Consider the following 16,962-nt stretch of genomic DNA (forward strand, 5'->3'; position numbering starts at 1 on the left):
GGGGTGGGCAGAGATCCAACTGATCCAAAGCACTTTCATGATGATCTGTCCACTGTCATGTGGTAACTAAAATTCAGGACATTTTTTTTTATTCCTTCCAAATGACACCAACACAAATTTTTTCTAATGCTTGGGTGGAAAACTAGGAGCTTTTAATATTTAACTTCTACTATTAATACATCTGTTAAGGTAGAAAGAGGTAGAGAGAAAAGAGGTTGTTACGCTCCAGTGGTTTAATTATTATTATTAGCAGCATGATTTTAAAATGTATCCATAAATAGTTTTTTTCCCCTTTTCTTCCTTTTCCTTCTGGTTGCCTCACATGCCTTCACACTTATTTTTAATTCCATAATCAGATATAACCAACTCCTTTTCCCAGCTGCACCCCCACTTCAGTTTAGAGAGCAACAATATGAGTATGGCATCAATGAAAATCCCAAAAATCTCCAAGAAAGCTATTCAGCTTTCTAGAAGGTGGTCAGTGTATATTGTGCATATATATAATGTACATTTATAATCTATATTGTAGTTTTGTGAAAAAATACTGGTGTGATGTTAGTCACCTGCTGAAATCGAACTTCTCCTCTCTTTTCGACAGCATTTTGTATAGTTCTAATCAGAAAACCACGTCTTTGCCGGGTATGTTGTAAGAATATACAAAATGTTTATTTTTTAGACAAAAAGTGTCACGTTTGCATGTTCATAAGGATGCTCAATTTCTGGCTTTAGATCCGCGTTCCCTCAAAACCAACCCCCGAAAGTGAAGGATTACTTGGTTTCGAAGGGAAGCTGCCTTCACGCATTTGGTGGAACACAAAAAAGGGGGATAAATCCGAGCGGGACACCGCCGCCCTCCGCCGTCCCCTCACGACGCCGCCATGGCGCCGTTCCCGCCACTGCCCCGCCGGGCGCGCGCGCCCCCTGCGGCCGCCCCGCCCCGTCCCGCGCGCTGGCCCCTCCCCTCAGGAGCCGGGAGAGCCCCGCATCCAGCCCCTCTTCCTGCCCCCTCCCCCGGTCTCTCGCTCGCTGCTCCCGGTGGGATGGAAGTCCCCCGTAAGCCTCTTCCTTCTCCCCGGTAGCAGGCGGCGGGGCCCGAGTTCGGTGCAAAAATGCTGGGCATGTACGTGCCGGATAGGTTCGCCCTGAAGTCGTCCCGGGTGCAGGACGGGATGGGGCTCTACACGGCCCGCAGAGTGAAGAAGGTGGGTGATGGCGGGGGGACGGCCTCTCCCGGCCCGGTGGGGAGCGGCTGCCACGTATCACCGGGGAGCTGGGCGGCTCTCCCGCCCCTCTGCCCCGCTCCAAGTTCGCCTCAGCCGCGCTGTGCCCGCCCGGGCTCCCTCTGCTCACGGGAGGCACCGCCCGGCCGCTCCCCCCTCCCGCTTCAAGGAGCCTCCCGGGGCGCTGCCGCCTCAGGCGGGAAGGGGCGCGGGGGCCGGCGGAGGATTAGCTCTGAGGAATTTTATTTTCCCCGTTTTGTGACTTTTTTTAAAACTTTTTTTTTTTTTTTTTTTTTTAAACTTGGTTTATGTGTCTGGCACAGCTGTGAGGGCAGCGCTCCCCCGGGCGGGACCGCCTCCCTGACGGTCTGCACTCTGAGGGGAGGGGGAGCCGCCCGGGGTTCGCAGGCTCCTGTCACCCCCCTCACGGCTCTTCGGGCTCGGCGGGATTATGATTTAATTCCTCGTTTTGGCATAATAAAGCCTGGCCTCTGAACGATGTCATTCTGCTGAACCGGGTCTCATACCCCAACCAGGTGATGCCCCTTCACACCTCATAATTGAAAGTCTCTTGATAGTCTGGAATTCCAGCTGAGACTGTCCAGGTGGCTTGTTAGGACACATAAAGGCATACCAAAACGATGAACCTATCATTAGTATACTCTTCTCTGTGTTTTGTGTGTTTTGCTTTCCATCTTCGTCCTCGTTTTGGCTCTGAATTTTTTTCCTAATTTTTCAGTGGTTTCATCAACAGGACTTTGACACGATGGGGTGGAGGTGTCCCATTTTTAAGGTGTCCCTGAATGTTAAGGGCGGAGCTGGAAGGGGAACAATTTTATATAGTTTGGTTTTTAAGACTTCTCTATGGAGGTTCTGAAGTTTCATTTGAAAACTTTGTGGGTTCACACAGCAAGGAAGGTTGTACACTGTTAGCAGTGGTTAATCCCTGGACTCAGAAATGGAGTGAGCTCTGGAGTGAAACTTATGGGAATCAGCATCCCGAGTTCAGAGGTGGGGGTCTGAGCTTTCATGCTTCACACTGGTGTCAGTTGAACCATTGGAGTTGCATGCTGGGACAAGTAGAGCATTTTCCTGCCTGGATTATTCCACCTCACTTTTGAACTTCATACGGACAAAGTGTGTGAGATCAGAGCTGTGCAGGCACCTAGAAAAAGTGTTGCAGGTGTGGTGTGTACTTCATGTGGACTGCAGAAGGTAAAGGCAGAGGCAGCTGTAGTAAGAGTCTGTTTGTATTGGGAGTGTCTGATGACAGTGTTGGTTACAGACCTGTCCTTTGGCAGGGAACCCTCTGTGCTGGTAGCACAAATGGCTGTGGTGTGCCCTGGTCAGAAAAAAAGGCAGAGGAACCAACTCTTGAGTTGCTCTGTGGTTTATTAGAAGATACTCCTAAAATTTGTTGGGGGCCTAAGTACTGTGTTCTCTGTTGGGTGAAGGGTGGGTGTGTAAATAATGCAGGTGGTACATTGGACACAGCCAGACTCCATGTTACTCTTTTCCATGGAAAGAAAATTCACATCTGTAGTGCTCTTAATATGTTTCCTGTTTAGTAATGAGGCAGAAGAACTGCACTTCATGGCTGTGATAAAGCGTAACCTAGAGCTGTTCAATTAATTCCGTGGAGTTCTGGGATTGGGAGGAGGTGTTGAATGTGACACTTAATTGTGAAGTAAGACCTGTGTTGCTGAGTAGGAAATGCTGCACTGTTTTCTCTCTGCTGCTGTCACACAATTGCAGTTGTCTGAACTGAAAGTAAAAGAAAACATTGGGAGACCTTATAATCAGAAATTGCAGTACCAGCTCTCCAAGTGCTGTGGAGGCCTCTGAAAATTCTGCTGTTAGCAAAGTCTTGGTAATAGTACATTCTGAACTGCTGCTGCCTACCATCTGCTTGTGCACCTTCAGGCATGCGGGGCTTTCAGGTTTTTGTTTGTAATCATAAAAGGTGGAAACTTTCTGTTTTGTTACCTTAACAAAGCTATGATTCCTGTGTACTTTTCTGTTTTCCAGCAGCTGGCCTCAGGCTACAGAGCACCAGCATCAGGAGGCTCTTGGTGTAATCATCAGAGAGCCCACTGCATTTCTTGGTGTTTTGCTGTGGCTGGAAGATTAGTCATTGCTGCTTTTTTGGAAGCAACTGTTGAATATAGCTTTTTCAGCATTGGAAAAATGTGCTTGTATATACTGAATCATTTCTCTGACTTGAGACTGTGCTGTATGCCTCATGTTGATCAGAGGGGACGTTGAAGTCTTGAGTATGTTCTTGATTAATGTGTGTTGGCATATAACAACATGTTTATTAACCAGGAATAATGTGTGTGTGTGTGTATATATATATGTATACATGAAGAAAATGATCTGAAAGGCTAACAAATAATTTCACTTATCCCCATGGACCCTTGTGTTCCAAGACATCAGGTTTTGGTTTCCCTCTGAATTTGAGAAGCCGTAAAAAGTGCTTAGAAATCTGGATCACCTACTGCATCACCTAATGTAATTACAGTTACTCTGTGTTGGTGGACATGTTGCTTTTGCCATGGTTCTGAGCTTCCAGAAGGTCTTGAATACTGCAGTAGAGATTTCCTGGTTTGGAGTAGCTGAGATGGGAATGACGTGTGGTGTTTCTTGGTCTGAGCTGTTACTGTGCTTCATCCCAGCCGTGCTGTGGGCTTCAGGGATGGGTGAAATTGACACTATAGGTGCTGTACACATACAGCTGTATTTACCTGTTTCCATCTCCTTTGCTGATGAGGTAAGACAAGGAGGAAGTTTCAGCCTCAGTATTAAATCCTAGGATTTGAAAAACTGGTAGGGGAGGAACTCTGCCATTATTTATCAACAAAACGATGAAGGGTGGTATGGAAATCAATGAGAAGGAAGGACATGAAGTCCCAGAGTGCCAGTGTTTGCTGTCACTGCCCCTGTTTGGCTCCTTTGCTGCTCTGGGCTCCAGTTGCTGACTTCTGCTGTTCCTGTCTTTTTACCTTCTGCTTTGCGGCTCCTTGTAGTGAAATGTTCTTTGTGTACATGATGCCTTGAAGTGGCTACCTAAAAACAGAGGTTAGAAGAGAAGATTAACAGAATAAAGTTAAATATTTATTTGAAGGGCCTTCAAAGGTACACCTTGGGCAGTCAAGATGGACACCTGTGTCACTGATTCTTCACACTTCTGTAAGTTTGGTCCATTTGCATATCAGGGTTAATTCTCCAGTTATAATTTCAGTTAATGATGTAATTACCCCAAGTTTTCCCCTCCTCTCAAAGGCTTTTTGTTTACATATTTTGGGGCCTGGGACGACAAGGTGTCCTTGAAGTGCAAACTTAGAGGGGGTTTGTTACATCTAACCAGCAAGAGAGAGCAGAAGTTAACAGGCCGCACAAAACTTCAGAATTAGACACTAGGCAGTACAGGATTTGAAAAATATAAAAGTTAAAACCTAAGGCATCACACATTTAAAAATTTACCTCTCAGTTCTGTTGCTTCATTCTGCAATGCCAATTTTCTTTTCCTTTGTTTATTACCACTTCAGGTTGAATTTTAAATACAAGGATTTTTTTTTTTTTTTAATTTGATTTCTTGTTTCCAAGAGGGATGATCCTGGATGTTTTCCATTCCACTTTTTTCTCTTTACCTGTAGGCAACCTGTAAAAACTAAGCAAGAAGGGAAGCACTAGCAGGCTATTGCTGGGAATATGGAATGTGCCTGGAGGAAGGGATATGTGGACAAGATCAATACTTTTATTAACCAGAATTCTGTTGTTTTTTAAAGAAACACCAAAGTTGCTTTTTAATATATACCTATAGTCTTTAATACTTACAAGTATACATGCTTTTGGATCTGAATGCTGCCTGAAGGAACACAGCATCCTGCATTCCAGGTTTTAGGGCCTGTCTGTGCAAATAAGGACAAGGCAGCGTGCGTGGGGGGAAGCTGGGCCTGTGGCAGAAGAAAGTCCTATTTAATTATTTTGCCTTGCTGCTCCTGTTCCTGTGACGTCTGTGCAGGAAAAAACCCCTGATGCCAAATACTTTTGGAAGAACATATCAATGGATGCTTTCACAGCGGGTGTTATGACTAGCAGGTGGTATAACATCTTAATTTTGTTTATGAAGGCTCAAATTAATTCACAAGCATGTGCATACTCCCTTACATTTTTAAACAAATCTCTCTGTATCATCAAGCCCTCAGTTATTCAGTGTTTTGATTTGTGGCACTTCAAAAAGTAGCGTTGCAAATAATCTCGCAAATAAATCTAATGTAAACTTGGTGCTTGCCAGATTCTTTGTTTTAGTTGGATGCCTGTTGCAAGGTGCTTCCTGAGAATTTTGTAAGAAATGTAAGAAATTTGACTTGTAAATTTCATCCTTATTTAAGATAAAGAAAAATCCGGCTTCCCAAAGGAGAAATAAGTGTGCAGAGGGAAGGTATGGTTCTCCAAAGTATGAAAAGAGTGGGAATGAGCTTCAAGTTGAACCCTCAAGGATGTGCACCTTCTTGGCATATAGTAGGACAATAAAGGAAAACTCTCCTTTTCTGTTTGAAGCTAAAAATTGCTCTGCTGGAGATGGGTGATTCACTTGCCTTTTTCTTTTTTACCCCTACTGATTCTTTCTCTTTGATAATTATTCCTTAGGGTGAAAAATTTGGTCCCTTTGCGGGGGAGAAACGAATGCCGCAGGAACTGGATGAGAACACAGACTGCAGGCTCATGTGGGAAGTGAGTAAAGTGACATCATCACACCTAGCAAGAACTGTTCTCAAAATTAAGTTTTACTGCAACAAATCCTTTCTATTTTTTTCCATAGCTTAAAGATTCCTGTAGTGAGATTTAGTACTTTTAAATTACACTGTCGGGGTGGAGGAGGGTTGTTTAAAACTAAAGAAAAAGGAAATGATAGTTTCTAATCACTGAAGTGTGAAAAAATACCAAGTCAAGCCAAATACAAATATAATAACACTGTGAAAAAGTATTAAAACATGTGAAAATAATTGAAAAAATTAAAATAATTTGAATTGGGAGGCAGATTGTAAGTTACAGAGATACAGATTTATGCTGTTGGACACGTATCAGCTTATGGCTTCCTTCAGCTGTAATGTAAAACATTTCCTGGTATGACACTTGTGTTGGGATTTGGCAACTTAGATAAGTGAAGTTTTAAATTTTAGCAGCTTATAATGCAACGAGTAGTTGTGAGATTTTTCACAAAAGAGAAGCCTGGTACTATGGGCAGCTTTATATTTTTAATATGTATTAGGCAGGAACAGTAGTTTATACACCAGGTCTTGTAATTAGGTACACAACCCATCCTAGTTCCTGTTGTACCTGTGTGTGCCTGAAGTAAAATCTGAATTTACCAGTTGAGGAGACTGCACTAACTGAAAAATACTGGCATTAACAACATTCCCAACTTGTTAAAAATGCCTTCTTTGTGGTGCCTCTGTTCTGTCTTTGTAATCTTTATTTACTGCTGTAGTTCTTTGAGCAGAATTTCTTTTTTCCTCAGCCAAGCATTTTCTATTGAATGCACATTTAGTCCTCTTTGACACTGAGGAGGGGACCCGTTTCTTACCTTTTCACCTTTCTCTGGTTAGAGGTGGAAGAAGGACTGTTACTTTTATTTTGTGGGGTATTGTACGAAAAAAGCTTATATTTGACATTTGGCCTAAAGTACTATCAGTGCATTTGAAAAATCTCTGGCATTAACATCACTGAGCAGCTTATGAAGAGAGCAGAGCATTGATGCAGCCTTAGCAGAGCTACAAATAGATTCCATACACTGGAAGGATGAGTGAGAGAATGTTAAAAGCCCATCTCATTTAACCCAAACTCAGTATAAATATCATGAGTGGTGAAGTATTCCTAGGTGAGTGCTAACTCCAGCCTGTGAAACCCTGTTTTCTCCCTTCCCTTTCTTTTGTCTGTTTTAATCTAGAGGTGTGCCTCAAATGCCCTTTCCCAGAGAAGAAGTGTGGGCAATTTGTTCCCCTTTCCCTTTAGGTTATGTACTCAGAGCAACCAGTTTCATCCTCTTTGTTCCCAGCTGAAAACAGAGCAATACAATGTGCTTTTATTACAGATGTTTGCTGAGTACAGTACATGTTAATGGGCCCTGGCTCACTTGGCTCTTCCTGATGTTTCTGCAGGTTATTTCAAATCAGTGAAATGTTTGTGCTAGAACAAGGCTTTCAGAAAAGACAGTGGGTGGATTACAGCAATGAGAAGGTCTTTACGTTTGTTGGAAAGCTGGATGATTTTCCAGATTCCTCACTGCTGATGCTGGAATGAGATTTATCTGTTTCTGCAAGACAGAAAAGAAAAGGCAAATACATGTATTTACTGGTGACACTAATATGACCCCATTGACAGCAAATCAGAAAATGAGGTTTTTATGAGCTGTTTTAAAATAATTTCATAATATCTTACTGTAACCTAGTTTTGAGAGCCTTGAAAAGATTCCTGCATACCAAATTTTATGACTTCCTGAATGTTTTAACCCAAGTTGTTCATGTTTACTGAAGTTGATCTGAATGTGAGCTTTATAATATAATTTAAATCATGCTGGGAGTAGTCTTAAGTTGAGAATTGAGACCAGGAATGCAGAAAGTAAGACTTGAACAGTCCAAGTAGATGGTTATTCCAGAGCCTGTGGGAGGCACGCACAGAGACCGGCCAAGTTTGTGTGTAGTCAGCTGTACCAAAGATATTAAAAATAATTAATTTGAAGGCTATTGGAGGAAGGCACACTAAAGCCTGACTTCACAGTCTGATGGCAGTTAAAAACAAAAACATTTTCAGAGAGAACACCTTCAGAAAGAAGGCTTGAGTATAGAGGCTTTTTATAAGTACAAGGAAAAAAAATGGGCATTAGTGCAGCATTTCTTTCCTTGGCATGTGATGCCTGCGATCCAGGCTTCAATTTTATGGAATATTTTTCTGTGAGGAAGTTGGCCACATGCATTTCTAGTTGTGCAGAGTAGTGCTCTGTGATGTGGTCTGTTTTGATCAAGCCATTCCTTTTTCTCTGAGACCAGCATTGTGAGCTGGCATCTTTAAGGCATCACGTTGAGACAGAATTGCACGCATTATGTTTTCTTTTGGTCTCGGGCAAAACATGGGACCCAAAAAATTTATTGAGCCCAGTGATGTTGTTCAGAAAAATTCTGAAGATGTTAGAGTTTCTCTTTAAATTAAATATAGCAGGATGCCATTACTCTGCCTGTAACATGCATAGTTTTGAAGAAATCAAAGGTTTATACTTGCTCATTCAACAGATTCCAGGGAAGTGGGGCGGGTGGGAAGCATCCTTGATCTTGCTGTTATCTTTGTAAAGAGCTACAGGCCGAAATGTTTTATTTATGAGTGGTGTGATAGGAAGAAAAAAAACCGAACAAACCTGTGGTAACCATTTAGTTAGGAGTGATAATAAAAAGCCAAGAAAATGTGCAAATGGCGTTGTGCTTTTTCTTTCTTTCTGTTATAAAAAGCCCTCTGTGTTATGCCCCAGCTCTCTGACTGTTGTGCTAGTGAAGGACACAGCTTGTTGCTGATGATGAATTGAGAGTTTTCTTCTTACTCTTAGCATCATCTCACTAGCACCTTGATTAAATGCTTCTTTGTGTGTATTAGTAAACTTGGCATAGCAGCTCAGAACTGTGTGTATTTGCTGGAAGAGCAAGTGCTTAAAGGCAAGAAGGAAATAATCTTTAGGTATTAAAAGTTCACAGATGTTTTTGCTCTGGAGGCTCAGATGTTCCTTTGTGAGGGGAAGATATCAGTTCATTTCTTTATATATGTTCAGTTCCTTTTCTTCATTATCCCTAACCAAGAAAGGGGGATTCATTTCACTCCTATTGGATTGTGGCAAGCATATACTTCTGGTGATGACTTTGGCAAATGTTGAAACAGGGAGGGCTGGAAAGATTTAGTCCGTCTTCAAATACTCTGACATACCATGAAGAAATGTTGGTCAGGGTTGGATGGAACATAATACGCCATGTAATGCTGAATGTTACATATTTCAGGTTGGGTTTCTGTCTATCTGCCAGGATCACGTTTTCTTCATTGTTACATTAAAACCAAAGAGATCAGCAATCAGTCTTTCAATGGAAGCCAATGTTTGTGTTTATTTATATAAGAAAACGGAGTGAACTTAGTTTCTACTGCTTGACTCTCATCACTTTTGCTGTGACAGTTGTTTTCAGTTAAGTAAGCCTGCCTGAAAACTAGTGAAGGCAACAGAAAATCTGCTATTGGCTGCAACTAGCTTCAGATCAGGGCTGTGGTGTTTAGGATTGAGGTATAAAAAGTCAAGCACATTAAGCTTGGTGTGTTTTGGTGGCTTTCTTTTTTTTTTTTTTTTTTTTTCCTTCTTTCTTTGATATCTTGCCTGTAAAATGTGCTTTTCTGGCATAGGAAGGCTTTTACACACAAGACATTAAGTCAAATTATGTCCATAGATTCATGATGAAATAAATCTTAATTTGATGAATTCTGTGTTTGCTTCAAGGTGAACATAATATTATAAATCTAGTTCTGAACAATATAGTCTTTCTTTTTAATGTATGAAGACTACCTTCCCAGTCATTGTTGCTCCAATACAGTTTACATTGAAAACTGTTTGCTTCTAATGTTTTTTGTGTGCATCTTAATTTAATTTTCAGAAATGCTTTTGTTTTTCTCATTTCTTAAATGATCTGGGCTTTTACACAAGACAGAAATTGGTGCACTATCTCAGCTTCAAGTTTACGTCCCAGATTTTCAATTTTGCTAAATTAGTCCCAGCTGGGATAGATAGGTGTCCAAAGGATGAGAAGTCCAAAGTTATTAACGTTGTTATGAGCAACTCTGTTAAAACTTGTTTTAGTCATCTTTATCCATGTTAAGTGTATGATTTTGTATTAACTTTAGTGACTTTTGGAGCAGGCTCATTAATGATCTTTCTGGTTTTGGTGATGAGAAGAACGTACTGCTGAAAGTAACTGAGAGTGTTAACCTTCCATCTTCAGTTATGGGATATATTTAAGACGTTGGAAAGCATGTGTTGCTAGGCCGAGGTGTTTGTAGTCCAGTCTGAACTTACTGTAGAAGATCTCACACAGTTTGCTTAGGGAGATTTGGGTATCATTCCAGAGAAAGGGAAGTTCAACCCTGCTTCTGAAAGCTCCACAGACTGTTAGCAGGAGTCTAGGAGTGAGCTTCCTGTACCCTTCTGTCCCTGGCAGGGTCAGGTAATGTCCCTTCTGTTCCTGGCAGGGTCAGGTAATGTCATGCACCAGAAGGAGCTTCATTAGCATGGAAAACTGTTGCTGTGTGTTTTGGCTGAAGGAAAATGTCACATGCTGTCTCTGTCCCAGACTTCTTACTGTGTAAGCAAATCAGCAGTTGCTGCCTCAGGTTTCTTTTGCTAGAGTTATTTTAATGCTTTCTCCAGCAGTGTTAAAATGTGAATTCCTGCTCTGCAGTGAGCTCTATGATGGTCTGAACTCAGGGTGCAGCAGTATTGCATCTAGCTGTTTTATGCTATAACAATAAAAATCATATTTTCAGCTAATCAAAAAAAAAAGCAATGCAGACAACACTACTTCTCTGTACATGATTGTTTGATGAACATCGATGTCTCGATTTAGAAATGTTTAGAAAATGGTTTCCAGAAAGCAGGCAGTGAGTTTACTGTCTTCAGCAAAGGTAACCATCTGCTTACTTGCTTCGAAGTTTTGGGGTTTTTTTGTTTTTCTCTTGCCAGGTGTGCATGGTAGAGCATTTGCAATACACTTGTGAGCATTTTAAAGTAGCATAAGTGACAAATTTGGATGTGTTTTGAAAATGGGGGGTAATTTCATTGCGGCATAAAAGGCTGGCAGATGGAATAGTGCCTGTTGCTGGTGGGCATTGCCAGCAGCTGAGGTGTTACTTAAGCCCGTTTAGGGTTTCATACAGGGTGCTTATAAATTGATCAGAGACACATTTTTTCCTGAACTCTTCTGTGGTGATCTGGTGCTTGTTAATGTGGCATCATTCAAATTGTCCTGATGGGCGTGGAGGTAGCACCTCACTCTGTGGGGTAACAGTGAATGTCATCTTACTGTGAAGGCATTTGACTGAATTCATTCAGTGACACCTTTTGTGTTGATTCTCAAGAGGATAATTCTTGGGCACCTCAGTTTGAGGTACATAATGTGGATATGTGTGTGCACTTTAGTTTTAAGTTTAGTTTGTTTGTTTTAAGTGCTAGGTTTGGGATCCACTGCCATGGTGCTCAATGATCAGTTGATCATTTAGGAAACTCCCTATTCATGCAACCAGAAAAGTATTGGTTCATGTCACCAGTCTAGTCCATGCTAAGTACAGCGTTTTTGCAGTTTTTCTTTACTTTTCATGCTCACATGTGTGTATTCAATGCAGCATTATTTCTTTATGAGGTGAAAAAAGCAGTAGAAAGTACAGAATGTTTTTAAGGGATTTATCGTATTCCTTTATCGATAGTTTCCTTATGTGTTAACGCTCTGCTTCGTGTTTGGCATCTCTTTATGGATTGGCAGAGACTCTGAAAGCATAACTGAGATGACTGTGTATCACAGCAAATATAAATTATTCTTATATAATTTAAGGATCAAGCAAATAAAGAAAAATTGATGAAAAGTTAGATAGTGTAATGTATAGTTTTTATAATAGGACCTGGATTACTTCTCATTCCAACTCAAAATCTGATGGAAGCCTTTATAGGAGCTACATGATGGGCTCCTGTAACTTGTGCTTTGGTAGCTAAATCACAAAGCCTCTGTAGAACTGGGTGATTGTTACAGTATCACAGAATGGTTTGGGTTGGAAGGGACCTTAAAGACCATCCAGTTCCAACCCCCCTGCCAGGGACAGGGTTGCCACTCGCTAGATCAGGTTGCTCAGGGCCTCATCCCATCTGGCCTTGAACACTTCCAGGGATGGGACATCTACAGCCTCTCTGGGAAACGACTGCAGTGCTTAGTGTCAGATAATATTGTTTCCAGATGCATTTCAATGTGTAGGTTTGACACTTTTCACTGTGGTTAATCCATGTGTTGGAAAGTAATAGCTTTTAAAGTTTGAATGTTGGCACCTTTTCATGTGTCCTTTCTCCTTCAGAAGAGCACTAACGAACTTTGAAGATTCTTGCTTGTTTGCAGAACTACAGTAATTATTTTTTTTCTTAATCTGAGAGCAGTGTGCTGTCACCAGCTATTATTGTAATGGAATACAGTTTTTTTCTTTCTAATAATATCCTAAATGCTTAGGTAATTGAAGCAGTCATGCTGAAGAAATATGATATTGCATTCTATTAGAAACAAATATAGCAAGAATGTGAGCAATTTATATACAAAGCCATGAAGACAATCTAATTTTGATCTTACATAGCCAAATTCCCTAGCTCTTAGGAAATACCTGCTTTGGATACTTCTTGTTGACAGATGGAAAATAAAATCCATTCATTATATAAATAAATCACATGGAATAATAGTGTGGCTGTATGACCTTTTTGCACGACTCTCTATTGACTGGATCAGTGGAGGTTCAAGTGATCTATTATTTAAAATGAAACAAACAGGGTTTTTTGGCAGTGACAGATGTATTTTTCCAGCAATATGTCTTTGTGTTTTGAGGGAGGAGAATGACCTAGTTAATATTAAAGTTTTTGTTTCTGTTGTCTTCATTTTTTCGACATAAGCTGGGAATTTTGTTACAACTGTAGAAATTAGATGGATCTGTAATAAGGTCTAGATATGGAAATGGAGGTATATGATGTTTAAGGTGTTTTCTTCACTGAGTGGACAAAACCTGGACATATTTGGTATTTTAATTTTGCTTGGGGATTTTTTTTTTTAATGTTTCAGGTTCGTGGGAGCAAAGGTGAGGTCCTTTATATCCTGGATGCCAGCAACCCACGCCATTCTAACTGGCTGCGTTTTGTCCATGAGGCTCCATCCCAGGAGCAGAAGAACCTGGCAGCCATCCAGGTAGATTTGGTGGACTCCTATCATTTGCTTCCTCTTACTGATTTACTAATTTGATCTCCTCCTTGGCCTTCATTTCTTGCAATAAAACTGCAAGATCTGGGGAAAGTGGTGAACTGTTTTTCTGTCTTCCTTTTTAGAAGAGAACTCTAGTGCTTAAGATAATACCATCAATAAGAGTGGTAGGATGAAAGATCAAAGAGGTCCTTAGGATCTGATGCTATTTGAAAGGTTGAAGGACTAATGATTTAGAGACCTGTATGTGGTTCATGCCAAACTTGGGTATGGGCTTAGGTGTGTGTAAAGCAGAAGCATGCATTTACATTATTGTTCAATAAAATTAATATTATATAATATGCATATTATATAATTTAATATAAATTGTGATGATTTGAAAGGAAGTATGGTGCTGAAAATATTTAAGTAGAAAAGAGAATTGAATAATGTAATTATCTGATAGGATGATCATGTAGTGCCTGAGGATAAATTAATAAAAAAAAGATAATTATCTTGTCTCTTCTGTTGATCTGAATTTATCCAGCTTATTTTTTTTCATTTTTATAGTTGCCATTTGCAGCACGCTGTGGTAATGAGTTGCTCTGCTTTCATTATGTTGAAATATGCTTCTGTTTTTCTTCTAGAAACTTAATTTCACTAGATTCCCTAGTTCTGGTATAACAGTGAATAGTTATTTTATTTTTCTATGCCATCTTTGATTATATAGAGTTCTGTTACACCCATTCACTCTTCCTTGACAGCTCTTCTCTCAAGCTGGAGTCTTAGTCTGTTTGATTTCTCACTTTTGGAAGTATTCTTTGACTTCACAGAATACAACAGAAACGAGATACTTTTCTAGTTCCAGCTGTTGTTCTTTTGGAGATTACGAAAGAAATTCACTATCTGCTTTTTTTTCAGCAGCTCAGTTTCACAGTAAATTAATGGCCACTCCCACATAAGTAAGAATTACATGACTGTGAAATTTTTTTCTCAAAGTGTATACTTTACAAAATGTGGTTTCAGGCTCACTTAAGGTATTTGCTGATGTAATCCCAATTTGCAAGCAATCATGAAAAGGAGAATTAATTATCAACTAGTAGCATAAAATTACTAGTCTGCTTTTTCATCGTGAGATGATTTTTTTTTTCCCCAAGGACTAGCTTGCAGGTCCCTGACAAAAGAATTATAGTTTATTTTGAGGCCAGACAAAAAAATTTGAGTTTTTTCATGCCAAGAAAACAAAAGTTCATTTCTGATGTAATTGATTGTCCTCCTTATGGTACCAGATGGGAAAGGCTCTCATACATGAGGTGTGATTAGCACCTCATCAGTGCACAGTCATTGTTAGCAAATGCAAAGTAAGGTTGACAAGAGGGAGCAGTGTGAACAATTAATGTTTGGTATTATCTTTCCAGTAAATGACCTGAACTTCTGCGTAGAAGCTTTAATGGAATATCCACTGCATACCAGTGGGTTTCGTCGTAGGGAAAGTGATAGAAACAAATAATAATTTACTGAATTATTTCATAAGGTTTTTTAGTACCTTGAAGCCTATCATAACACAGAATATTCAGCTGGAAAAATATTCTAGCCTTCATGAGGAGCTATTACTAAGAAGTGCAGTATGGTCTAAGAACACAGGACAAATGTCAGAATTGCTGTAGTAGTTTAGCCTTGGGTTCTGTTTTGTCTCACATTTGTGTCTCAAAGGTTTTCTGCCTTGCCCTGCAATATAACATTATAAGACTAGATAAGGAGAGAGAGCTGAGGCTTCTGTATCTCCTTGGTGTGGTTCAGGTGCTGTATTTTAGATGAGGTATAATTTGAGTTCCTGGGCTGTGCGTGGGGTGTGTGTGTGTGAAGTCATCTCCATGCATTTCCTGGATTGTGATTGTTGCCCTCACAGACATTGCCTGTATTGGTTTCACCTCTGCCAAACTTGACATCCTGGAGCTGCAGGCAAAGACTGGGAAAGGCAGTGTGTTTGTTTGGAGAGGTATCCAGGGACAGCTGGCAGAACAGGTAGGCTGAAGAGCTGGTTTGCTGCCAGGGAATTGGATACAGAGAGAAGTCAGGTAACACTTTGTGGGCACAGAGGGAAAGTGATTAAGGACTAGGGAGGCTGGGTTGGAGCCAGCTGCTCAAGCTCTGAAGGATGGAAAAGCCCTACACTCCCTCAGGTAACACAAGACTATGTGCTGCTTCCTCCTCCTGTGTTTTAAGCTTTCAGGGGTGATGACATAAGTGTTTTATGCTTTTGGATGAAAGTGTGATGGACTGTCAGTGATTCCATGTTCCCTCTTACAAAGCAGATATGAAGGTGTGTAACTGTATGGAAAAGCCAAGAATTTGCATGGAAGAGGTGCCTGTAGTGGACCAAAAAGGAGATAGCAAGGGCTATTGGAACTGGAAAACTGTATTTGCTGAGCAGGTCTGTGTGGCTTATAGTGTAAAAGACGACAGTGGAGGCAGAGGTGAGGGAAACAAGATTGAATAATAAACCAGGAATAACGTGAAGGGAAGTTATGATGCCCCCCATGATGAACACTTTGAGTTTCTCCCAAGGACCTTTGTGGTCTGCTGCAGATGAATGTTAGGAAAACAGCCAGCATGGTCTGAGCAGATGGGCAGGTGGCATGGCTGCAGATGTGTTCTTAGAAACAGGAGGGTTATTAAAATTATTTAAAAGAGTGGTTACTGTGTTTCCGATGTCTGCATGTACGTAGATGAATGTGATTCATGCAGGTGCTGCTGGTAGAGGCAGAGGTGTAAATTCTTCTGTGGTTTCTGGAGAGCTTCCATTGCCTTCACTCAAAATGCTGCCTTGAGGAGCTACTACAGTGTGGGTGTATCTTGATTAATTAGTGCTCTGAATACCTGACTATTAGCATTTGTTTGGCTGGAAAAGCCAAACAAATTAACCTTGGAGGAGAAATGAGTTTAGATTGGGCTGACACCAAAGCTAATTTCTTTCCAATGCAAATGCAATCCAGAGCACTCAGGCATTGACAGTTCTTAGTACTTTGAGCATTGCTTTTGCCTGGGATACATGACTTTTTCTTTTCTTTTTTTAATTTTGAAATTTTCAAAATCTTAGTTTCTAAAAATTCTTTTCATTATTATTTTTGGTAAGCCATTAATAGATATGTGCTTCCCTTCATGAGGTTGTCTCGCTTTTAGAATAAGATTGTCCTAAACAGTGATGTATTGGAGGTTTACCCCAGGGGTTTTGTCCCGTCTCTGTGGAGACTGAGTGTAGAAAGACCTTTTACTTTTCCTCATGTCAAGAGTTTCCGTACATGATTTGTTTTGACTTCAGACTGTAGTGAATTAAAGGTCTCTGCGACTTGACAGAGACATATGAAAACCAGCAAGCTGTAGATGTGTGCAGAGGTTAGGTTGGCATGCTCAGATATCTGGACTGCAGAATAGATCTTGAGAAAAAAAAATCCTACTTTTTTTTGTTTTCCAATGCTGCTGTTGAGATAAGGACAGAGAAGTGGTGCATCCTTGAAAGCAGCAGCTCTGTCAAGTCTGCTGAATTAAGTAGGTTTCACTCTTGTGTGACGGTATCTTGAGTAAAATATAACAGACCTTCTACAGCTCGAGGAATGCTACATCCCTGTTGACAGTTTAAATTAATCTTAGCGTATTACAAAAATTAAAAATCATTATCTTGTCCTTGCTCAAGGAAGCTTGTTACAAAATATATGGCTCGATGCAGGGTAAAGAAGCTTCAG

The 16,962-nt window shown here is 40.6% G+C and overlaps 1 protein-coding gene across 4 annotated transcripts in view; it reads left to right on the top strand.

Annotated features, from left to right (window-relative positions):
• Positions 1–937: 937 nt before the first annotated feature.
• The window catches only part of PRDM5 (PR/SET domain 5), an 83,873-nt gene continuing 67,848 nt past the window's right edge, over positions 938–16,962 (top strand). For 2 of the 4 annotated variants that reach the window (XR_006019560.1, XR_006019561.1), the window contains exons 1-3: positions 938–1,202; positions 5,874–5,957; positions 13,106–13,228. Coding sequence is in view for 2 of the 4 variants with exons in the window: in XM_042048610.1 (XP_041904544.1) it covers positions 1,110–1,202; positions 5,874–5,957; positions 13,106–13,228 (300 nt within the window). In the remaining 2 variants the exon portion in view is untranslated. The remainder of the gene's footprint in view (positions 1,203–5,873; positions 5,958–13,105; positions 13,229–16,962) is intronic. The other 2 variants (XM_042048610.1, XM_042048611.1) reach the window with 2 other exon arrangements.

This window comes from Corvus kubaryi, unplaced genomic scaffold, assembly GCF_017639235.1.
Source record: "Corvus kubaryi isolate FWS band 111438036 unplaced genomic scaffold, C.kubaryi_AGA036_p1.0 67, whole genome shotgun sequence".
In the NCBI taxonomy this organism is placed as follows: domain Eukaryota; kingdom Metazoa; phylum Chordata; class Aves; order Passeriformes; family Corvidae; genus Corvus; species Corvus kubaryi.